A 25,303-nucleotide genomic window follows, 5' to 3' on the forward strand; every position below is an offset into this window, starting at 1 on the left:
AAGGTTGAGAAACACTGCACTAAGGTAACTTTCCCTGGGTAAGCCTGCAGTGGACAATGGTCTTAATGGACTTGAGCCTCTGTATAAAACTTGACACAAAAAATGATCAGTTTACTTATTTACACCTTTAAGCCTTGTCCCCCAATTCCTGCTTAAAAATGCAGAAACCTGGGTTGCTTCCCCACTTCTTCCCCTGCCTCCTCTCTTGAGATGCAGGCCATGAAACCGCTGACCCAGAGCCCTGAAAAGCTGGAAGGAAACAGGATACAGATCTGGCTGAACCGCACACATGCCTCTTTGTTACTCTCCAACTGCTCTGGAGGGATTTTCCTGGGGTAATATGTTTCCAATTATCCCGCTACGCTAGCTGGAGCCTGTGCATTCTGACAAGCCATCTTCCTTCTCTTTCCAAGAGTATGTCATCTCTCCCTGCAGCTCGCTCTCCCCCCCCCCCACCGCCTCCCCTTCCTCAGTTCATGCTATTCCCCGAAAAAGTACAACCTTTAGACACGGGCACCCCCAACACTGCACAACTAAGCTCCCTTCACCTAGGGGGCGGGTTGGCGTTTTGTTTTGTTTTTTTGCCACCTGTTTACAGGCCGGGTTTTGTAAACTCATATCTGGCGCGACCGAGTTTGCTCTGGCACGGAGCTCCGTATTATTCTTCCTAAGACTGCGGGAGAGCGAGGGAGATGGAGAGCGGCAGGGACGGGGCGGGCGGGGCGAGCAGAGGGACAAGGAGGAGGAGGAGTTTGCCCTGCAAGTCAGATCCTCCAGCAGCGAAAGGGGAGGCAAGTCGACCCGCAGTCGCAACCTGGCCGCCGGAGCAAGAGTCAGAAAGCAGACGGGGTCGCATGGGCAGGGCGGGCGGGTCGGAGTGCTGGGGGCCCGAGTGCTGCTCTGCAGGCCGAGAGGACAAGAGCCAATCGGGCGCCGCCAGAATGCAGCTGACCAAGGTGCGTGTGCGTCTGGTGTGTGTGAGAGAGAGAGACCTCGGCTTTTTCTTCGGCGCGAGCGAGCGCGGAAATACGGACTGCGTCATAGGATCGGCATAGGGTGCCACCAGGGGCGCTGACTGTGGCCCCGTGTGCCTGTTTATGTGTGTGTGGGAGCGCGTTACATTAAAGGGGGTGCGCAAGGGTGCAAAAAGCGGACGTCCCTTTAGACCTTTATTCGAGGAGGGGTAGCTACGCATCCCTCGCTTGCGCCCTCACCCACTCCTCGCCCTCCCTCTCCCAGCCCCATCGCCCTTTCCCCTCAAATGCGCGCCCAGAACTTCAGTTTGGTTCGCGCGCGCGCTTTCTTCCTCCTCCTCAGGCAGGGCGTGAAAGTAAACAGTTCCTGGAGACCTGAAGCTCGCCCGGCGTTGGTTCGATGGAGCTCCGGAGAGGCTGGTCGCTTCTGGAAAGGCGCTCGCTCACTCAGGGTGGCGGCGGCGGCCCCTTGTCAAGGCTCGCCTTGAGGATCCTGCGCCCCACTTGGCTGTTAACAAGTTTCAGAAGCTCGCGCTCCGTTGAGGCGGAAAGGAGTCAAGGAGAGGGTTGCTTACCTCTGAGGGAAAATGACTCGGGTTGCCCAAGCGGTAGCACGAACCACCGCTGGCAGCTTATTTGGTGGGTGCTGTTACAGGCAAACGCGTGGAATGGAAGCACTCGGAAGGGACGTTGGAGATGATCTAGTCCGACCCCTTGTCCCGTGCAAAAATCTGCTTCTATGGCATATCTGACGGGGAGCAACCAAGATGATAAAAGTGCCTGGAAGAAGAAGAAAAAAACTTAGCTGAAGGACTGGGATGTATTCAGCTTGGAAAAGAGGAAACTGCAAAGAAGATAACCTCTGTCTTCATGTACTTGTAGGACTGTCATGCAAATACAGCAAAAATGTTTAGTTATATTACCCAGCCAGATAGCATCTGGCTGCTATTGACTTTGCCCAGCAAAAGGAGTCCATCTTGAACAGCTTCTCATCATTAGGAAATTCTAATGTCCAGCTGAAATCTACTCCCCAGGAATTGAAACCCACTGTTTTTTGGACAGTCTTCTGAAATAATTTTGCTGTATTTGCATGACAATCCTTCTGGTACTTGAGACAGTGGTTATCTTCTTTGCAGTTTCCTCTTTTCCAAGCTGAATACATCCCAGTCCTTCAGCTAAGGTTTTTTTTCCTCCTTCCAGGCACTTTATCATCTTGGCTGCTTCCCATCAGCTAAGCTGCACTGCAAGTTGATCCAGTAGTTGAACTATAATCTGATCAATGCAGAATAGGGAAAAATACTCTTGAGCATCTCCCTGTATTTGTACTCAGTTGATGCAACTGAGGACTATATTTGTACTATTGCCCAGTATGCCTCCCTCATCCTATATTCATTGTTTTGACATTTCCTACTTAAACTTTAAGTTTTTAACTGTGGAAATTCATCTTGCTGTTTTCTCCTACTGTATTAGCCTTTCATGATTGACCTGAACCTTTATACTGCCCTCTGAGGTGTTTGCTATTCCCCCTCCCCCCTGTAATATTTTTGTCTCATTTGCATATTTTCTAACTCCTCATCCAAGTCATTTTTCAATATGCCAAATGCCACAAATGGAGACTCTGGTACATAGAACAATCCAGAAGGAAGCTATTAAGATATTCATAACACGAGAAACGTGGGACATTTTTTTATTCAGGAGAAAAAGATGGATTGTCTTTGCATATCGGAAGGGCTGCACTGTAGAAGATAGAGCAGACTGATTTTCAGTGGAGACTGGGATTGGAATTAATAGGTGAAAATAGCAAGGAACCAGAGTTTGGCTTAATAATCAGTGGTCAGAAGATCAGACTGCCAAGGAAGATGTTGGCCTCTCCTTGGATGGAAATATTTTAAAACAGGCTGGTTAGTCATATGTCAGGGATGCTAGATTTGAAAGCTCCCTGTATTGAGCTGTAGACTAGTCTAGAAAAGATGCCTTCCAAAAATCCTTCCAACTTCTATTTTCCATCATTCTGAGTGGTTTGCTGAATCTGTAAATATATATTAGTCCTGAAATGTCTCTATAAGGCATTCTGATCAAAACACTCTTCTTTCCAAGAACATTTGGGAGAAGGCATATTTTAAAACAGTGAGTTGTGAGAGTCATCATAATCACAAGGCTACTTCTCTTGGATTAGGGCATCAACTTTTGTTCATGATTTCATTTTATATATTTCATTCAGTATCTTCATATTGAAAGGCAATATGGAAAAGGTGTTAATTTTTTTTTATAAACCCTATAATTGTGTCAGTCATCTACCAAAAAAGAAAAGAAAAAAGACTGCATTTCAACCATTCCATAAACTGGCCAGCCACATTTTAAGCAGCATTCACTAGTAATGCTGATCGCAATGTATTTCCAGGTTGATTGGATTTGAGCTGTCCCGCCCTTTTTTGGAAGGCAGTTCCCAAATAGGAATAGGTTCAACTCATTCTTCTATGAATGCTGTTTCACGCAATCCCCTTCCCCCCTTTTTAAAAAAATGATATTGATTCAGAGCCTTTTGATCCTTTCAAGAGGAAGAACAGATTCTCTTCCCAGTCAACTGGGAAAGATGTCAGATTGAAGAGGCTCTCCACCACCTTTATTCTCTGACTGTGGAAGTTCTCATCTCAGGCAGCAGCGCCTTGTGGGCCATCACTGTGTGGCACATGAGTGTAAAGATGTCCAGAGACTTTAATTGCTTTATTTGTCATCTCTGTGCTGAAGACATGCAACTGTTCTCTTGTCCATTTAATGCAGACCTGGCAGTGGTGTCCAACTGGACTTGCTTTTTTGATCCCTATGAGATGGATGAAAGCTACTCATCTATACTTTTAATTCCCAAATAGCGGAATGTGTAGCTCATCAGAGTCACTAACCCGATTCTGGATTTGCTCTGTACCGGTAGTCCTTGACAGTTCATTTAGTGACCATTCAAAATTACAATGGCACTGAAAAATGCAACTTATGACCATTTTTCACAGTTACGACCTTTGTAGCATCCCCATGATCATGTGACCAAAATTCAGATGCTTGGCAACTGGTTCATATTTACGACGGTTGCAGTGTCCTGAGGTCGTGTGACCAACTTTTGCGACCTGACAAGCAAAGTCAATGGGGAATCCAGATTCAATTAACAATGGGTTACTAACTTATCAGCTGCAGTGATTCTCTTAACAAGGTCATAAAATGGGACAAAACTCACTTAAATGTCTCATTTAACAACAGAAAGTTTGGGCATAATTGTGGTCATAAGTCAAGGACTAACTGTACTCCCATTATAGGTTTCACTACAAGGGGATTTTCATTTTTCTTATTTTTTTCAATCATTATTTCAGGTACAGCTTGTGAGATTAGAAAATGATAATGTTACCACTGTTCCCTGTATTGTAATTGTCCTGATGTTGGATTCCAAACTACCTGTGAAAAGCATTTGAAAACTATTACTATTAACTGACAACCTCAACATTAAATGGGCTGCTTAAGAGAGAGAGACATATCCTGCAGGTAGAAAAAGCTATTTCTTGACTATCAATTTGTTCCCAGGCTCAGTTAAAAATGGTCTACAAACCCTAATTAGTTTGGGACCAGGATACTGACTTGTTGACAGAAATGTGCATATGGACTGGGGCAAAAGCTTTGCCTGGCATATTTGGATGCTAGAGGGGAAACCATTTCTGTGTTTAAAGGAATCAACAGATTTTAGAGCGTCACAGTGAGAATGCAAGTTTTTGAATCAGTGATCCACATTTTTTCAGCCTCTAAATGCCATTATGAAATCTGCTCAACACTCCAATTGTCCCCAAAAGAAAATATGCCTGAAATATAGTGAAACTACTAAATTTCACAAGAGTCCAATGATTTCACCCAAAATCAAAAGTAAGGAGGGCAATAGATTTCAAGTAAAATTTTGGGATTCTCAGATTCCCAACATTTTTATGAAACCAGGCAAGATTGCTGAAATTGTATAAGAATTTGGCCACTATTTGTTTCTTAAAGTTACTTTAATTTTAAATTTTAATATTCAGAAGTCACATGTATTATTTCTGTGGGTGCTATATTATCAATTTGTATCCTAAATTGAGGATAAATGGGCAACCTGAAATAGGGGAAGAAATTTCAAGGATTAATTTTTCTGACAAATTTCAGTGGAGCGTTTTGTTGTGGGCAAAGCTGTGATTTCCTCTAGAAAATGTCTACTTCTCTACCTATGATAGTTGGGTAACATCTTGTAGTAATTATCAGCCAGTGAGCGCCATTTTTTCTTTTTCCTCTCCATTTGATCCCAAGGGGGTGGGGGAATTGTAAAGACAGGAAAAGCTGTGAAAGAGAGGAATCCATGGCCCCTGAAAAAACACTAAAGAAAAGACATGATCGGTAGCAAGAACCCTCTGAAAACTCTTTGAAAATTTAAACTTCTTTCTAATGAAATCTTCTCCTGTAGTCATATGTGAATTGGGATAGTTACTTCATTTCAGCCTTAGAACTGTGGGTGATTCTGAGCCCCCCCCCTGTTTTTTAAAGTGTATCTCCCTTGCCTGCCCTTCCCTCAAATAACAATTCTTTAATTTTCAAAAATGCATTTCTCTATATATTGCCTTTTTAAATCCATAGGTATTCTAAAGCAATGAACGTCGTGTAATAGTTACAAGAATTAGCAAAGGAAAACTGAAAAAAAAAGTTGAAATTAACTGAACAAGTTTAAAATAAACATGAAAAATACAGTTCAGCAAGGTTAAATACATGGATTTTTTTTTAAAAGAATGTCTTTCAAAGCTGCTTCAAAGGCACCAAAGAAGGATTGAAGACATAATTTCTATGTTCATAAAATATGTGACACCCAAACCAATAAACCATGTCATTGCTTATTGTGATGGTCAAGTTCTCACAACATTCTAAATGATCAGACTTCTGCAGCTTGCTAAATCATAAATTATCAACCTCATTTTAGCCTAGCCTAGTATGTTTGCAAATCCATTCAGGGAATGATCTTACAGGCCCACACAAGTTCTTGTATTGTCTCCAGTTGAGAAATGTTGGAAGTTATGTAATTGGTAACGGATTTATACCCTCTTTGTGGGAAGGCTGATTATTTTTAGAAAAAGTAATGCAAAAGCCATAGAGGTTTTCTATCTATCCAATGAGGTTTGCCCGCAGGGATTCTGGTAAGCTAGTGGAGTACGTCTTGTTGGGAGGGGAGCATCCACCCAACTTCAAAAAGTTTATAAAATAGCAAGTTACCTTTTAGCTCAGTGATTATCAACTGGCTTAAAGATATGAAAAGGTACTCCATCATATGTGGTCTTGATTTCTGTGTTCCTCATTTTTCTATTTGTTATAAATGGATTTAATTATGACTCTTATTTGTTTGAGGCAGACAAACATAGTTATTGCAAAATGATCTACTTAACATAAAGAGCAGCATAGATAAATAAGTACAGATAGTACTATGAATAGACTTCTACTTTCCATAAGAGAAAAAGAGGCTGGACAATGTGAGCTGCTGAAACAGAAATTTGGATCCAGAACTTTGAACTTAGGATGACTTTCTTCTGGTATTGTAGTGCTGTTTTAAAATGCCACACAGTTGCCATCCATGATTTGCGTAGGGAAGAGAAGGCCAACCTTGTACCATTAAAATTTGTGCTTGGTGGAGTTGATTTTACCCAGTTCTGCTCATTTGGGTACTTGACCCAGCATTGTTCTAGGCCAGAGTGCTGGTGGGGGAGCAGCTGTTGTGACCCATAAATTCTTGAGGGAATCCTTCTGTTCTAGCATAAGTGTTGAGGGCAAGTATTTGGATCAGAGAGATAAAATGGGCATGTCATTACGTATACATGCAATCTACCTGACCAAGCTAGTTAAAATGGTCTAAGAAGTAGTGTTAGAGTACTCCATCTTGATAGTCCTGAATATCTTTCAAAAAGAATTTTCAGACTTACAATTTCTTTCATAACCATTTTATCGCAGTCACACCACCTTGTCATGGGCAGGTTTTGACTGGTGATGGTGTATCCTATCTATAGGAACAAAGAACATATTAACAATGGTCTGCCCTCCAAAGTGATAGAATTTAAGATCTCCTTGGATGGTCTGGGAGATTTTTTTGGGTGATAGAGCTGATGATCTTTCGTAAAAAGTGATTGATGGGGTAGATCCAGGAACTGGTAAACCTCTCTTTGCATCATTCCATCAGGAATTGCCCTCTTGATTTAAAAAGAGTCAGTGGTATAGCCTGAAGAGGATATTCCAGATTCTTGAGATATTTGAGAATGATTTTGATATCACGAATATTTCCTTTCAGAATTGTAAAGTTCTAGAATTGGAAGGGTCCATTTAGAGCATTAAATCCAACCTGGCACTCAGGATGGGAATCTACCTTAAAACATCTTCAATAAAGAGTTATTTTCCTGAAGCAGGCCCACCTCCTCTCCAGATAACTGGTTCTATTATCAAATAGTTCTTAGCACTAGGAGGCTTCTTCTGACTTTCAGTTGGAATCTGCCTTCCTATATCTTAAATCTACTCCTCCATGCCCTGCCCTCCGGAATGCTGGAAAAGAGACGTTGATTTTCTTTCATGGAACATCCTTTGAAGTCTTTGAAGAACGCTACCATCTCTTTACTTGGTTTTTACCTCTCGAGATAATCCTAATTCCTTCAACGAAGGATTTCATTTCTAGTCTAACCTTGATCATCCCTCTAGCAAGAAAACCCTGTGCTCTGCTGATCTTCCCTTTGGATTACCACAAGGCACTGCCTGGAGATCTGGCCTTAGAGGTGATTTGGAAACTGTAGCTGGTGCAGAATGGGGCAGCAAGGCCCTGTGGTCCAAAGAATCAATCTGTTACCAGTCAAGACTGTAGAAATTACATTTAAGGCTTAAATATAATTGAATCTAAATAACTCTTCTACTATGTACCTGCCTAAACTGGTACATCACACAGCATCATGCAGCTGGGAGAGGAAAGATGACAAAATATTGTGGCACTTTGGTTTTGCCTGGAGGCCAGACAGTGCCATTTCCCACATTTCATGTTAAGTAAAGACCTGGCCTTTGACTCTTGCATTCTGGGTTTTGCTCTTCAACCTATTGATGCCATTAGTCCCTTAGGCATCATTGTGTGATTATTATTGTGTTTATTTTTTAAAAAATCAGTATGTGAATTATGTTACTTAATTTTATCTACTTTTATATATGTTGTAACCTGCCAGGGGACTTTCTGTGAAGTGGGCTAATTATAAATATTTCAAATGAACAAGTCCATTTGTGATTATGTATCAGTTATATCTTCTTTGTATATATGTTGTTTCCACAGCATGTTCTTTTAAGAACTATTGGAATATTCTTTTGTGCATTGGTCTTGAAGCAGAATTTAAATAGTGATTCTACACCGCACTACTATTATACTTTATTGTTGAACAATTCCATCCCCAGGACCTCTTTACTTACACTTCGTCATATTCAGATAAATTTCCCTGTAACTTTAATTAATAACTTCCTCCTTGCAACTTCTGACTTTGTTATCCCTGTTCTAAAATTAAGGAGAGTAAACCAGTAATTAAAGTTTTCCCTGCCTCTGGAAGCTGAAGTTACTGATGAAGAGGAAATATATCATTAATTCTGATGGGAAATGAACGAGAAACAATTAATGGGCCAAGCACTGTGAGTGGGAAGCTTCTAATGAAAAGCACAAAGTAACTCTGAAAGTCTCAGTAATAATAATACACTGGGCAAGTTGGCACATAGATATTTAGGGCTGTAGTTAAGTCTACCAAACCTAGGCTGCAAAAATCCTGATGCCCCTTAGAAGGCAGCAAAAAAACATTTCCTGTAATACTTTTGCAGCTCAGATCTGGGAGCCATGTTGAGAAATGTTTTTCTATATATCTCATTATTATTTTGGTTGCAGGGAAATGCAAATTCCTTTTCTTCTTTTCTCCCCAGAGTTAAGATCTAATTTTAATTATACTGCTTCTGATTTTGTAGCCTTTTTTATGATCAGCTTTAAGTTACATTGTGCCTTTTAAAAAAATTACCTTTTCATTGTTTTATTGCTCTTATTGCTGTAATGGATATATTGTTTTAAAGTAGTCTTGAATTTACACCTTCTTTTAACCAGAATCAGCCTTATCAGTATATATAAAAAAAGAGTAGCAGATGATAATCAAAAGAGTAGCACTCCATGCCCATTAAGACTTCCTTGTTCTCTTTTTTTTAAAAAAAATATTTTATTGGAATGTTAAAATATAGACTTCCTTAAGTTGAGCTCTGTCTCCAAATATCAATTCTTATAATCTCATCCGTGTACAAGGATGAATCATGAAAAGGCCCAAGGGAAACCCAAGTTCAACCGAAATCTTATTTTGTTTAAGTAAGATATGCCCTCCCCCTAAGCGTGACTGAGCATGTCGCATTTTAGGAAAGGGCATGGCTGGCTAGAATTTCTTCTTCCTTGCCACATTTTATCAGAGATTCTACTTCAGTATCTCTGCAGAAAAATCACAAGGAACAAAACCCATTCAATAAGGCTGGGCAAAACCTACTGCCAATGACTCTGATGCCCATTCCTACTTGGTTACTTAATCCATTTTCAGGCTCCATACAATACATAATTGAGTGATAAGCTAATACATTTCTTTTCAGTTTGAACCATCCGGTCAAGGCTTCAGAGATAGAAGGTATACTGAGGACTATGTAGGGAGAGGAGGAAAATATAGGTTATTTTACGTATTTTTTATGTCACCCTACTGTGGACATCTTACTGGGACAAAAGTTATGAATGCTTGGAACATGCAACATATTCTGTATAGGTAATAATAATAATAATAATAATAATAAGTAGTAGTATGCTGATAAATGTATAATAACCAGTTCTGCTGTTACCTTGCCACCACATCACTGCGAGGTGTTTGAAGCTAGCATTATTCTTGACAAAATTCCAGAAAAAATTAACGATTTTGAGCTAGTATAAGCTGTCTCCAGCACACGACTGAATATATGTGCCAAAAATTATTATATTTTCCTGCTAGGGAAGAATCACCATTTTCATTTTATATGGAGATTCTTAAAATTTTTGCTTTAGGACAAACTACATTTGACCCCAGTTTATTGGATTCCATCCCAATTTCCTGGCATTTGTCCCTGTAAATCACCAATCCTTTGGGGGGAGGGCTGTTTTTATATAAAATAGTATGAGTTCTTCCAGAGAATGGATAGTGTTTTGCCTAGGTGAGTGTTGAGAAAATGCTGCCCTTTGGGTTCTGCTGTGATAGAGATTCTACCCTTAAGAGATAACCTAGTCCCAAGTCAACTCAAATATGGAGTCTGAATGAGATGAGATTTCATGGAAGAATTTCCTGAGACAATCAGTCTTTGGGTGCTGGTAAGCACATTTGGAGTAGATTTGGGAAAGTTGCTATCCTTCAAATATTTTAGAGTATTTATCTTACCATATTTGAGCCACAACATTCTGGATGGCTGCTAGATGGCAGCAAAGAGTCAGAGTTTTTCAGTATCTCTTGCTACCATTTATACAGGTAGGCTTCAACTTACGACCGACCGTAACTGAGCCTGTAATTTTGGTCAAAAGTCATGATGCTTGTTCAAGTGGGTTATCATGTGAGCACACCTGATTTTCTGACCATTTCTGCAGTGGTTGTTAAGTGAATGCAGCAGTTGTTAAGTGAAACTGATGCTCATTAAGTGAATGCAGCGATCATTAAGTGAACCTATTGTTCTCCTATGGGGTGCTGGTTTTCGGCAAAATTATTAAATCTCGATCATGTGCCCACAAGGCACTGCAAGTAGCCATCAGTGCAGGCTGGTCACTGAATGTCCAAAATGCAGTTGTTAGTAACCAGTTGTAAGTCATCGACTACCTGTAATACTTGCAGCCCAGATCTGATAGCCTTAAATTACGGCACCCATAATCTCCTGCCGTCATTACAGCTATGTTGGCTGTAATGATGAGAATTGAAACCCAACAGACCTGAAGGATGTTGGGTTGCCTATCCAATGCAGGACCTTTTTTTCATTGTGTTACCCCATCCTAATGTATTTTATTCTCATGAACGTAGTTCCTCTCCCTCACCCCATCCCAAAATCAGCCTGCCCAGCATCCTTAAAGGGTTTTTCCCAGAGTTGACATCTTGCTTTTCTGCCTGAGCTAAAGGCTTACCTCCTTGGTTGTCCTTTGCCTCTTCTTCCCACCCAAAGTCTCCTCTTTCTTTCTCCTCTTCTTTAGCTCTGTGTTTTGTTGGCTTGGGCCAATTCTGAGTACAACCATGGCACTTTTCAAGATTAAAACCTGACATGAGGATTTCTTCTGATTTTTTCCCCCCTGGCTGGAGCAAGAGCAACACGTTGGGCAGCAGCAATGCTCCTTTGGCAGGGTGAACTGAATGAAAAAACATCAACTAACCCACAGACGCCTAATCCACGCAAGGGAGCGATGGAAAGATTCTCCGGAGGGGCTGGCTGGCAGGGAAGGAGAAGGCATCTCGAAAGAGTGGCAGCTACAAAGGAGCTTGATTGTAGCTACTGGAGCCCGGTCAAGCTATAAAACAGATTTCTTTCAGCATGGAATTGTAGGGGAGAGTGTAGGGTTAGGAATCCTGGATTTCAACTCTTATTAGCCCACAGAAAGCCAGTGCTAAAAAAAAATGGGGAGTTGCAAAAGAGCTGCAAGACAACAATCTGCCTCCCTGTGTGGCTTAATGCTTTCTTTGCCTGTCATTTCTCAGCTCCAAACTGACACATATATGCTCTGTCCATTAACATATTTCATTCTGTTTTATCCTTGCAATTTTGGCAGCAAGTGGAAAAGAAGGAGCAGAGAAGTGGTTAGAGAAAAGATTAAACATTCATTCCCCTCTTAGAATGAATGTTTCTTTTTCTTTCCTTCCCTCCTTTTCCAGGTAACATTGGGGTTCTGTATGGCAAGCCATTCCCAGCCTTTTGCATGTCAAATCCCAGGCCTGATTTCCCCCCCACCTTTTCACTGTGTTGCAAATGTTCTTTCCATCCTCTCCACTTATAATACAAAGGATAATACTTTATACAATGGATTTTGCATCTAATCAGCTCAGCTAAGGGAAGCAGCAAGGCTGTCCTACAGAAACCTAGATCTGGTTTTATAGAACAATCTATACCAAGTGTCCCCAACACCCGGTATAGTACCGGGCCATGGCATGCCAGCAACTGGTCCGCACAAACAGGCAAAGCCCCATCCGTGGGATGCAGGCAGCCCACAAAACCACGCACTCTCAGGTCCGTGGAAAAAAAATTTCTCCATGGAATCTGGTGCCCAAAAGGTTGGGGGCCTCTGATCTACACCATAGCTAAACCACAGACTATATTGCCTTATAGAGAGCTATAAGATAACCTGATCACACAAGGTTTAGCAGCCACCAGATGTGTTGTGCTTGATAACTCTCATAATCCTTAAGCTACTACGTTGTTGTCAGATGATTCTGGGACCTTTGAAGCCCAACTGGAGGGCATTAGATTGAAAATGTTTGTGCTCGCTCTAGAGCAAAGGTGACATTTGATCTTTATATAGCATGCCAGGAGTTAGAAACAGGATAAAGTAGGTGGCAGTAGGTTTTTGTTTACAAAAATTATTTGACTACTTCCCAGTTTTCTGGCAATGCTTGGAATTGCTCTATGGGACTGCATTCCAGCTTTTGGGATTCCAGATAATGTATCCCTGAATTCTAGAGCTAAAGGTGGTTAACATAGGGCTGTTGCCTAAAATAATGATCACTGAAGGTCAGATATTCAAGCCTTCTCCAACTTGGGCACTTTTCTAGTTGTGCTGGGATGTCCACTTCAATTGTTTCCAGTCAACAAGGAGATTGTGGAAGGTAAGGTTCTATTCATAGAGAGTGATATGGAATGATATCAAGATCTCTGTCCTTCTCTGTCTCTCCCCTTCTTTCCTCCATGGATGGTGACCAAGTGTATAGCAAGTTTATGATGTCAGAAGATACAATAGAAAGGAATAATTTGAAACAGATATACAGAACACATATTCCTGCTCTTACAATCCTTAGTATTCTTCAGTTATGTCACTATGACGAATCAAATATCCTTGAGATTGATCTCAACTTTGAGTAATTTATGTCAGCTGAGCCATGCAATTTTCATGACAAGATATAGAAGTAATTTGCCATTCTCTTCTTCAGGGATATTATTTCTACTTTCTAATCTAGCTCTTGATCCTGAATTTCATATGGAATGGAATGGAATGGAATGGAATAGAATGGAATGGAATAGAATAGAATAGAATAGAATAGAATAGAATAGAATAGAATAGAATAGAATGGAATAGAATAGAACTGGAAGGGACCTTGGAGGTCTTCTAGTCCAGCCCCCTGCTCAAGCAGGAGAACTTATACCATCTCAGACAGGTGATTGTCTGGTCTCTTCTTAAAAATCTCCAGTGATGGAGCGCCCACAATTTCTGGGGGTAAGCTATTCCACTGGTTGATTGTCATCACTGTCAGGAAGTTTCTCCTTAATTCCAGGTTGCTTCTCTCCTTGACCATTTTCCAACCATTGTTTCTTGTACTTCCCTCTGGTGCTTTGGTGAACAATCTGGCCATATAACTTCCCATCCAAAGACTAACATATTCTGATTTTGCTCAGGCTTTTAGATCAGCCTAAACCAGGTGAGTGCTTCATTTTAAAATTCCCCATATCCTGCTTAAAGAGGATATGCAATAAGATAAGACTGTGTATGGTATTTCCTGTGTTTAATCCTTTCTGATATCTACACGTTCATGTGTGTTTGTATTTTTTCTATTTGCCCAACACAGGTTGCTGAATGGAAATGTCAATAAGGAGGCAAAGATAGCCTCTGGAGCTTAGCAGCTCCAGAAATGGCATCCTTTATACCTTGTTCCACTTTAACTCATACTGGAATCTAGATCAATGTAAAATTCAGGATGAAAATTCTGGTTATCAAGTTCTTTCCAGAAGTAAGAGAACTTGGTTTCTTGTCTAGGGCCACCAGGGTGGTCTTAGACCGTAAATCAATGAAGGTTGTTTTCTTATCCATTCCTCTGGGAAGAATAGGTTTCAGAACAAGACTGGATGAATGTTATGAAATACGCTTAAGATCATTTAATTGAGAGGAGCTCCTCTAATCCTTTTGCATCCTCTAGAATTCAGAGCCAGGTAATCAATAGTATCCCAGATGTGGTCAGATTGCAGTACTCACAATTCCTTGGCTGCTGGTCATGTTGGCTGTCTTTCTTGTAAGCTAAAACATCTGAAAGTCCAACGATTCATTTCTGGTTCCTACATTCTACTATTTACTTCCAGAGTGTATTCAAAGTCTTGGAGAAAGTTGTCCTAAATTTTGTAAAAAAAAAAAAAAAAAAAAGTTGAATTCTGTGCTTCAGCAAATTAAGAAAGTGGAAGATCACATATTCCAAATTCTCTTATTTATCTGGGACTGACACAATAACATTGCTTATTAAGTTACTTTCTTGTCCATATATTTGTATCTTGGCAAAACCATTAGGTTGGTAAGCAACCATTTCAGGGACTGTTGCTGTAGAACAGTAACATATTGGGGAACTATATTTTTCTTGTGATTTGGTCTAATCCCATTACTAATTTGCTTATAAAAAATATTGCTGGTGTTGATTTGTTTTAGAACTTAACTCCTGCTTTGATAGACTGATTAATTGCAATGCAAGGATAACAGAGACCTACCAGTCTTAATTGCAAGGGAATTTCTCTGCCATTCTCCCCATCTCTCTGGCGAAAAGGAAACATTGGGATGAGAATTCCTGAGGTCTTGTTCAATCATTTTTGAGATTCCATCATGAACAGTTCTCAGCTGCCTTGCCCACAACCCCCTGATGGAGTCAAGCAAAACCACAGTTTGCATGGCTTGGATTGTAGCCCTGATCTGGAAGTGAGGGATAGAAGCCAAGGATTTGCCAGCCTCTGCTGTGAGGCATCCTCGTCAGCCAAGAAGTCAGCCTGGAAACCTTTGAAGTTATGCCTCTGGTCATAGGATGTTAGAGGTAAAGCAGGTGAAAACTTGTGGCTGTTTTCTGGTACCAAGTGCTGTATGCGGAGAAGAAAGACTGTACAACCCACAAGAAGTTGTCTTTAGCATCTCAAAAACCTACTTTCTCAAAAATTGATTTACTTCCCTAAACTAGCCAAAATCATCTAAGCCATGGTCTGGCAATAGTTCAGGGAAGAAAAAAAGACAGAATTGCTGCTTCCCTGTATGTAACAATAAATCAAGGATGAGCAATGTTTTTCAAGTTCTGTGGTAAATTCTGTGGTAATTCTTTCCCTCAATCATTCAAAACCTCATTACGTATTCAGCTTCATCATAAATGACATCACAATGCTAAAGTTTTTAGTTTCTTAGTTTTGGTAATATCTTCTGCTTCCCATAACGATCTGCCTCGCTCACAGAAATTTTCCATAAGTCTGTCTCCCTCCCCCCCCCTCACACACAGACAGACACACACAGTAAATTTCTCTTTGGTAGTTCATGGTTAGTATTTACAGATGATTTTTTTTTAATCTTTTCCTTTGTAATCAGTGTACCTAAAACACTGATGATCTTGTTTCTTTTTCTTTTTTAAACAAAACAACTTACTTTCAAGCCATGACACGCAGAACTCATCAGTAGCAATAGCAAGACAACAGATTGTTTATATAAAAGCATTGTTTCCAATCCCCTGTGTACACGTCTTCTAATCTAGACAGACATTCCCTTTCAATTCCTTTCTTTATTGTACAAATGCAGCTTTGGATTTCCTTTACATGATATTACTTAGTCCATTATTTAACAAGATGAATGGAATAACAGCATGTAGGTGAGAATACCATATTCTATTTAGGGCAATTAGCAACACACACACACACACACACACACACACACACACAGAGAGAGAGAGAGAGAGAGAGAGAGAAACACACACACACACACACAAAACTTACATCAAGGAAGTATGAGGCAGTGGCCATATCTAAAAGGACCAGAATTTTCTGATTTTCCATGATTACGAAAGGAAATTCTAGGACTTTGTTTTACTTTTCTCCTCTATGTAATCCCATTTTAGTCTTATAATACAGCATTTAACATTTGTGTCTTAAAATGGTAAGAATCCATGCTGCCAGTTTTTGGCATCTAAATAAGGTTGAAAACAATACCCTTTTATCCTGAACAAAGCCACAAAGGCTTATGCTAAAACAGATTGGTTAAGCTTCAAGGAATAGCTTGTGTTCTCTGAAAAAAAGTCTCGTAATCCCTTTACAAATTATTGCATCTACTCTCATCTCAAAACTCTAACTGGGTTGGACCTAATTAGTAATGGGGGGGGATGGGGGAGACCACCAGGATACTCCAAAGCTGCAAGCTAAACTGGGAAGTCGGAGAAAAGGTCCTGGAACAGAGCCAGGGTAAATCACTTCTGCCCCAGCAATTTACATGGACGTGTCCGTGAAGTCACAAGGAGCCATATCTTTACCTTGATCACCACTTGCAATTTGTAGCGCTGTGTTAAGAGGACAGGACTTGTGCTCAAATCATCACTCAGCCGTGAAACTCAGTGGGTGATTTGGGGCCAGTGTGGCCAGCCTATCTACAAGGAGAAAAGGGGGATGGGGTAGGAAGGAGGAATACATTAAACTAATTGGAGGACGGAGAAATATAAACACCAAACCTGGATCTTGCAAGAGCCGTAACTCCCCAACCACAGGACCATGCCCCTGGAACTTTTACGCCACGTCCTCATGACATTGCCTTCATTTCATCCCCAGTCTGCATTAAATTCATCTAATCTACCTGTTGCATTCCACTTTTGAAGATATATTTCCCCTTTTTTCTCTAAAGAGCTTTTGCTGTGGACATGATCTAAAACAATATTTCTCATTCTTGGCAGTTTGAAGATGTATGGTCTTCAAATCCCAGAATTTATCAGCCAGCAAGGCTGGCTGGGGAATTCTGGGAAGTGAAGTCCACAGATCTTCAAGCTGACTTAATTGAGAAACACTGATCTAGAACACTTCATTGACAGTGTAGTTGATGACCTACACTGTCAGGGATTGGAGTGCACCAATATAAGTTGAAATAAAACACATTGTAATCATGTCTGTTTGGAGATAAAATATCTTTTAAATAAATACAAGGAATTGCTCTGCAGCTGTAATCCTACAAAAGTTAATGTAACTTAGCTAGTTAATGTATCTTAGCCATGTACCTGGCTTAGTAGTATCCTGTTTTCATAGTGTATGCAGAGTTTGGAGACGATGATCACAGAGAAATCTGTTTGAATCTGGAGTAGATACTGTTGGTATACTCAGCAGAGAGCAAGGTTGTTCATTTTTATGAGGACTATTTAAAGGGCTATTTAAAGGGCTATCATTCATCCATGAATTGGCAGCAACCATCTCAGTATAGCATTTGCTGTCCCCATGATCAATGTAATGAATGCCTAGTCTCTGTCACTCATCTGACTTTTCTCCAAGATAATGGGTGACAATTTTACTTTGCAGCTGTTGTTGGATAATATTGGAATAAATGTTCTTTAATACAAAGAACAACTTGAGGTGATCTATTTGTGTCCTGGATAAGGGGAAGGCTATGTCATGAGAACAAGGGAGAAAAATGTTGCCATGACTTAAATGTGTATGAGGAATACAATCTGAGTTCAGTAAAAATTAACCTCCAACTGGATTGTTCTTTTATTCAATCTTGCAATGAGTTTCTAGCCAGCAAACCAAAATCCATCTTGTTAATCATAAGTGATGGCCCATTCTTTGGTATCAACATTTATTAAATGGGGGGGAGGGGGTGTTTTGTGGCAGGTGCCTGTTTGTTTGAATTCTAAACACTCAGATCACATTTGATTCTTCATTTTCTATTACTTTCTTAATTTTATGGTCCCATCAATTCTTACTTGCAGGCAAATGATATTTGTTGCAGATCTTCCAATGCACCATTGTTGCTACTTTGTAATGTTCTTGTTTATAGTCAGTCTGTAGTGGGTCTTCTTGCAACAGCTAACCAGATAACCTTCAGGTTTCTTCAGCTTTTTGCAGAGGTGATACTTGTTGTATGTTGCTGTCTTCTCAATTCTGGCTTCGTATGCATTGGTTCTTAAGGCTTGGTGTTGTGCAACCAAAATTATCCCCTCTGTTTCTTTCTTCAGCTTTCCTGTTTTTAGTCATAGCCTGGTATTGTTGTTATCTATTTTCCTTATGAGTTTTTTTTTTAATGTACAGGCCATGTAATACATTGTCTTCCCATGCCTCTTTTCTGTTCTTCATTTGGTCTTTCTTGTAGGCCAGTTTGGTCTCTCCAGTACTCAGTAGGCCTTCCTATATGCTAGCTTCAGCGCATCTTCTTCACTACTCTTCAGATACTCATTATTATTATTATTATTATTACTAAACTGTGTATAGTATTTGACGCTTGATGCCCTTTTTGTGGATTAAAAGCTGCTCAGGAAGGCTTCATATTGTAGTGGTAAATCAGCAGGGGAGTGCTTAAGGAGGAGTCCTTGGTGCTCTATGAGCTTGGTTGTTTTCTTGCCAATGTTTCATTGCCCAAAATTAGGTAACATCATCAGTGCTAGCACTGATATGTTACCTAGTTTGAGTAACTGAAATGTCTGCAAGAAAACAAGTAAGCTCAAAGAGTAATAAGGGCCCCTCATTTCCACCCTGAGCTACAAGTATTCTCTTTTATTGGAGTGCTTAACCTTTGCCCACCTTTGCCCTGGTGCCTTTTGCTCCACAAGGATTTGGAGGGGAGCTCCTGTGAGGGGGAAACTTAAGTACAGAAGCAGGAAAAGGACCAGGTTAATGCCTCAGCTCTCCTTCTCTGCTACCAGCTCCTTCTAACTGTATCCATTCTTTCATTTAAACAAATATTTGTGTTACTATTGTTTATGAGACAAAGGAAAGCCACCAGTGGATTTGAGAGGAGAGGGAGATTTCAAACATCTTCAGACTTGCAGAGAGTGAGAAAGTAGGGTCTGCGTAGTCTGCATGGTTGAGGAACATCGTTTCAGAAGATCCTAAGCTGTCTACTTGTTAATCTTTTAGGTTAGTCTTAGGACAGATAGTAGAAGGGGGATTTTTCTTTTTATTTTCAGTGAAGTAGGTCAGTTCCTAGTAGGACTAGTCTTAATACTTAACAACCGTAATTTTTGTCTGTAGGCTCCCAATGAGAAAAGACTATAAGGCAGCAAGGGGTTGTTAACACAGCTGTTTTGGTGCAGAGAGGGTTAACCTCTGGTTGTGCTTATGAGTCTTGGGAAGAGAGAGGAGGGGGCTATCCTGGCAGCTTCCAGCTGTCTTGGATAGAGCTCCCACCATCCTTTGTGACTCTAGGACCCCCCAAGCTGAGGAAGGTTCAGAGAAATCTGCAGCCATCACTTATTTCTTTCCCAGACATTTTAATGGGGAGACAAGAAAGAAATGGGGGGGGAGGAAAGAGTCAGGCAGAAGCTATAATCAATTGCCCATTAGCAGCTGGAGCCAGTTTCATGGTCTTTACTCGGACATTACCAGGATGACAGATGAGACTCCCCAAATAGATTTTCCTGGGATCTGTTTTCTAATACAAGTCAAGTGACATGGCATTGTGACTCTGAAGGTGGATTGGCCTATTCAGGTGGACAAATCCCCTCTTGCTAGATTTCTTCCCTTTGTAATCATCTCCCAAAATTGCTGTTGATTGAGAAGATGCTGTACAGACCGACCTTCTCTAGTTCAGTTTCATTTGGAGTGGAAGTAAGAAATTGAAAGAAATCTTTGATGCGTTTTTTTATGAGACGTGCTTCTTTTACATGTAAGAACCGCACAGAAATAGAAGAGAAGAACAGAAGATGGCAGTTCAGTTACCCTACATCAGATTCTCCAGAGGTTCCTCAGAGATTCTCACTTGTGTACCTAATGCCTATTTTCTGTCCATCTGTAGAGTATGCATCATTATGCACATCTGTATTTCAGAGCCAGTTCGGTATAGTAGTTAAAGCATCAGACTAGAAATGGGGCGACCCAAGTTCTAGTTCTGCCTTAGGCACAAAGCCAGCTGGATGACCTTGGGCCAGTCACTCTTGCTTAGCCCTAGAAAGGAGGCAATGGCAAATCACTTCCAAACTCTTACCAGAAAACTGCAGGGACTTGTCTGGGTCATCTCTGAGTATCAGACACAATTGAGCAGCAGAAGAAAAAAACTTGCACAATTACCTCTACTAATCTCATTTTGTTGAGCTCTGATTGCTTTTCCATTCAAGCAGCCATAAAGGTCACACATGGTCTTTCTTGCATGACCTAATCAAGTCTTAATGCTGCAGGATATGCATTTTCCAGTGCTATGACATCCATCCCAGCCTTTATAGAGCATGTTAGGATCTGCATTTTAAAAGTGGATTTGATCAGAGCCTAACTGGAGATGGTGACTCTGTGATTTGATTTGGTGAAACAATGCCATAAGCATCTGGAAAGCGTCACCTACACATTAAATACTTCAAGTATTCCCCTATTCAAAAAATAACAATCTAGGGGGGGCTCTTGAGGGGATTTTTATGAAAGAAAGGGAAATTCATATGCAGAGCACAGAAAAGGAACATGAAATGGTAAGCCAAAGACGTTAAAGATAAGAAAAAGAAACAGACTTTAATCTACTTTACACAGTCCCATTCACTATATCTCTTCTTCTTGTACATTTCTATCCTTTCAAATCATCTTTGCCTTCACCACATTCTGCTTTGAATATTGTCTTTTATTTTTTTAAACTGCTCAGTTCCCTGTTTTTAGATTGTCATCAACTCCAACTTTTGATCCATTTATTCTTCCTTCATATATTTGTTGCAACTGAATATTCATTTTCACTATATGATCAAACTGTCTCTCTATGTAATTTTTGTATGAAGCATCCACTCATCCTTGACCATATCTCTTCTTGTTTCACCATATACATTTTTATGTACCCCACTCTACTTCATTCAGTTTATTTTTAGGTTTCTTCTACCTGGTTCTCAATTCTATTTAATGAAGTAATGGAATTCAGTCTATTCTTTATTGTACCATAAGCTTTCTCCAAATCAACAAATGTGCCATTAAATGTCTTTCTCAAATTTTATGAAGTTTCTCCGTTTTTTTTTTCTTGAAGACATTTCACTTCTCATCCAAAAAGCTTCTTCAGTTCTGAAGAAGCTTCTTGGATGACAAACAAAATGTCTTCAGGAAATACAAAGAAGTCCAATTGCTTTTTGAAAAGTATCTTTGGGACTTTCCCCAATCCCTACATTTCTCAAAAACCTGCTGAAGTGCAAAAGTTTGGACTGCCTACCTCAAACGTAATGTTGCACTACATTTCTCAGATTTTGCTTATTATCACCTTTCAGAATTCTGTTAAGTGCCTTCTCAGGTATGTTTAACAAACAAATCACTCTGTAGGTTTTGCATCCTCTCTTCTTATGGTTTCCTTTCTACAGAGGAACACTGATGGCATTATTCCTATTTTCAGGCCCAGATGCATTTTGCACATGTTAAACAAGTTGCACAACCACTCTGTAAGCAAACCAAATTTGCATTTTTACATTTCTCTAGTTATGTCATGTACACCTGCAGTCTTATCATCCTTCAACATCTCAGAGCAATTATGTCATTATTTTCATCATTTCTTTTTCCTGGATGCTAAAATTCACTGTATTTATTTCAATTCCAATGGTTAATCTAGCACTGTCTATCCACATCTTTAACCAGCATTCCCTGGCCTTAGTTTCGTCCCAAATCATGTAGTCATTTTTAATTCCATTTGCTCTATATTAGTGGCTCCTGTTTAGCCTTCTTTACCTAATTCCGAAACAGGAATTTTGTGAGGTGGGGCGGGCTGAGAGAGAGTGACTGGCCCAAGATCACCCAGCTAGCTTTCATGGCTAAGGCGAGATTAGCACTCACAGGTTCCTGCTTTCTAGCCTGGTGCCTTAAGGACTACTAGACCAAATTGGCTCACTATGATTCCTATGCGGATGTAGTGTATGCATGGGAGTAATGATGGAAACAACAATAGATAGAACAGGGGTAGGCCACCTTGGCTCTCGTGGACTTCAACTCCCAGAATTCCTGAGCCAGTATGGCTCAGCTTGGAAACCTCTCTCTTTCCCCTCAGCATGGCTGGCTCAGGAATTCTGGGAGTTGAAGTCCACGAGTCATAAAAGAGCCAAGATTGCCTACCCCTGAGATAGAACTACTAGAATTTTTCTGGCTTTGAGCTCCCTTGAAATTGGCCATACAGTACTCTGCTTGGAAAGTCCCAGTTAGAGAAAGGAAATTGTGCAGTTATTTAGAGAAGACAAATGGGACAGCCTGTCAATGTCACTTGTGTTCCTAAGATAAGATCCAGACAATTAAATAACTAATTGCATGTTAAAATGAAAGGAAGTAGGGGAAAGGAAGTTGGAGGAGGGGGAAGGGATGAAAGGTTGGGACCAAAGAAAGACAGATATAAGAAGAGTCTGGATTTAGAGTACAAAATACAATTATGTTTGGGAAGCATTGGTTATCTGAGGTCACTTTCTTCTCCCTTTCTCCCCAAATTCAAATCTATGGGTCACATGCTCCTGGACTTGCTTCCTGATAGGAATATAGCTAGCCAGAGGTTATTATTGTTTTTGCGCCTTTTAGTTTTTTTAGATCCCTAGCAGTTTCCTGTTACTTTGGCAACATTTTTGCAAGTGTTTTGCCATTATCTCCTTTTTAGGGTTGAGAACGAGTGACTGCCATTAAATTCCCAGTTGGCTTTGTGCCTCAGGCAGGATTAGAACTCACGTTCTCCCTATTTCTAGCCTGATGCGTTAACCACTACATTAAACTGGCTCTCTATACATATTTATAATGTCATTTCTGGAAATAGATCTCCCACTCATAATAGTGACTTCACTGGCTTCACTACTCATTGCCAAGATCAGATTTCTCATCTCAAGAGCTCTCACATGCAGACACAGGAAATATAAGCATCCAACACACGACGCATGCAGCCTCTCCAAAAGCTACGAGAAAGAAGAGGGAAATAATTAAACATATGGGCAGTATTTATTTATATAGTTCAAATTTAAAATAGGAACACCCTACGTACGTTGCCTTGAGCTTCAGAATGCATGGTAGGGCATAAAATAAATAAACCGAATCGAACTGAATTTGAATTTAAATTCAGTGGCGTGAATGTTTTGTCCTTGCTCCAGTCACCCTTGGTGTGCTCTCACCCCGCACACTGCAGAGTGGTGGAACGAAAAGGTAAAACAAAGGAAGAAAATATTGGGCTCTTAAAAGTCAATGCAGACTTTGTGAGATGCTCTTGTCTTCATTTGGGCCATTCCTTCTTGCAACTGGCCGCATTTTTTTCCTGCCATTTGAAATTATTGTGCTATAGTCATCTATGATAGAGGTCCCCAACCCCCGCTCCGTGGACCGGTACCGGACCGCAGCCTGCCAGCAACTGGGCCGCACAAACAAGCAAAGCCCCATCCACAGGATTCAGGCAGCACCCAAAACCACATCTCCTCCGGTCTGCGGAAAAACCTCTCTCCACGTAACCAGTCCTTGGTGTCCAAAATGTTGGGGACCTCTGATCTATGAAATTGCATAGTAATGCTAGACTGACTAGTTGGCAGTCTGTGAGTTCTAATCTCTTACTAGTCTGATGACAGTGTTCACAGTGAAATGTACCATGGTTGCCTCCTTGAGTGTGCAGTTGTTGCTTATAAAGAAAAGAAAGAGAGAAATTGTAAATAAAAGCTTGTGGCTCAGCTGCTTTGGAGGAGGGAGAAAGCAATTCAATTGGTGTTCCAGAACTAGAAGGATCTGACACTGTGATTGTCAGATGTTTTTCCAGTTGGCTGGTGATGGGCAGAAGAGGGAGAAAACAAACCATAGGACTCAAAGAATCATGTGCTACGAATGCACAGTCAGGAGAGAACCATTTAGCAGCAAATCAGAATACTTGGGGACAGCAATTATCATCAAGAGTAGCCACACAGGTAGATAGCCCTCTCAGTTAGCAGATATAATCCATGTAATAAATTATGTTTCCATCTGGGATTTTGTGCATATTGACAATATTTTTATGGGCTTTTTATTTTATTGTATTGTATTTATATCCCTCCTTTTTATTATTTAATATAATTTAATATTTCGTTATTAAGGTGGTAAACAAAAATATTCCTTCCTTCTCCTATTTTCTCCACAACAACAACTCTTTCAGGTGGGTTGGACTGAGAGAGACTGGCCGAAAGTCACCTAGCCAGCTTTCATGTCTAAGGCAGGAGCAGAACTCAGTCTCCTGGTTTCCTGACCAGTAAATTGCTGCTTTTAATTCATTATTGAATAGCTTGTCTGAATCATCCTACTCAATTGCATTTTTTTTTATTTTAGTAAAATGCTTTTCTCAGATCAGTGGTATTTGAGAGTGAACCAAGAACAGGCCAAGTACTGTAAATGAAAAAATCTTCTTGCTTTCCCATCATCCTTATGTTCTGTCCCGAGTTGACGCTTTTGTTGGGTTGAATGGTTGCATTCACATCAGACAATTAACTTGGTTCTTGAATGTCCTTTGCCCGATACATCCAATCATAAACCAACTGAACAGGATGAGTTAGCACAGCAGGATCCCTTAAATCAAGCTTAATTCCTGGCACTATTCAAGGCATATCGTTTCTTGACAAACAACAAAAAGAGGTCTGTGCTTGGTTTCTTGTGGGACCTACTTCCAGCTAGTCTACGGCCTTAAGATTTCCTGAAGATCTTCTATCCATTTACTCATTAAACTGAGGTGAGCTATACTATAATAGGCCTCATTCTGACATAGTAGTGCATATGGATGCATCCATTTTTGCTAACTATGTATGGACAAGGCTAGTGTTGCACATTCAAGTAACAAGGGTTAAAACAGGGCCGTGACAAAATTTAGCTACCAATGAATTTAGCTACCAATAATTAACCATCAAAGCCACTGTGTTCACTTATTTTCTAGGAAGCCACTTCAGATTTGAAATCTTAGATTTTATAGTTCTGAGCAGGCCTGGATACCTTCCGGAGGGTCAAGGCACTTGTCATTAATGTCCAAGGGCCTGAATTGGAAAATTTACCAAGAGCAGGAGAACAAATAGGCAAGGATTTGCCAAAACTGGAGAAGCATTTTTATTTCTAATGTTTGGGAAAACTAGACTGATATTTAACTTGCAAAGCCTTCAATGTTAACAACCTGTATTGTAATGATGCTACAAACTGTGCATATAAATTGAACCATTGAATTA

The 25,303-nt window shown here is 40.4% G+C and overlaps 1 protein-coding gene across 2 annotated transcripts in view; it reads left to right on the top strand.

Moving 5' to 3' along the window:
* Positions 1–866: 866 nt before the first annotated feature.
* TNS2 (tensin 2) overlaps positions 867–25,303 on the top strand; it is a 140,348-nt gene continuing 115,911 nt past the window's right edge. Inside the window, exon 1 of one of the 2 annotated variants that reach the window (XM_039344754.1) lies at positions 867–956. In XM_039344754.1, coding sequence (XP_039200688.1) covers positions 942–956 — 15 coding nt within the window. In that variant the 5' untranslated portion in view covers positions 867–941. The remainder of the gene's footprint in view (positions 957–25,303) is intronic. The other variant, XM_039344751.1, reaches the window with a different exon arrangement.

Source organism: Crotalus tigris, unplaced genomic scaffold, assembly GCF_016545835.1.
Source record: "Crotalus tigris isolate CLP2741 ecotype Arizona unplaced genomic scaffold, ASM1654583v1 scf7180000017937.1871474, whole genome shotgun sequence".
Classification (NCBI taxonomy): domain Eukaryota; kingdom Metazoa; phylum Chordata; class Lepidosauria; order Squamata; family Viperidae; genus Crotalus; species Crotalus tigris.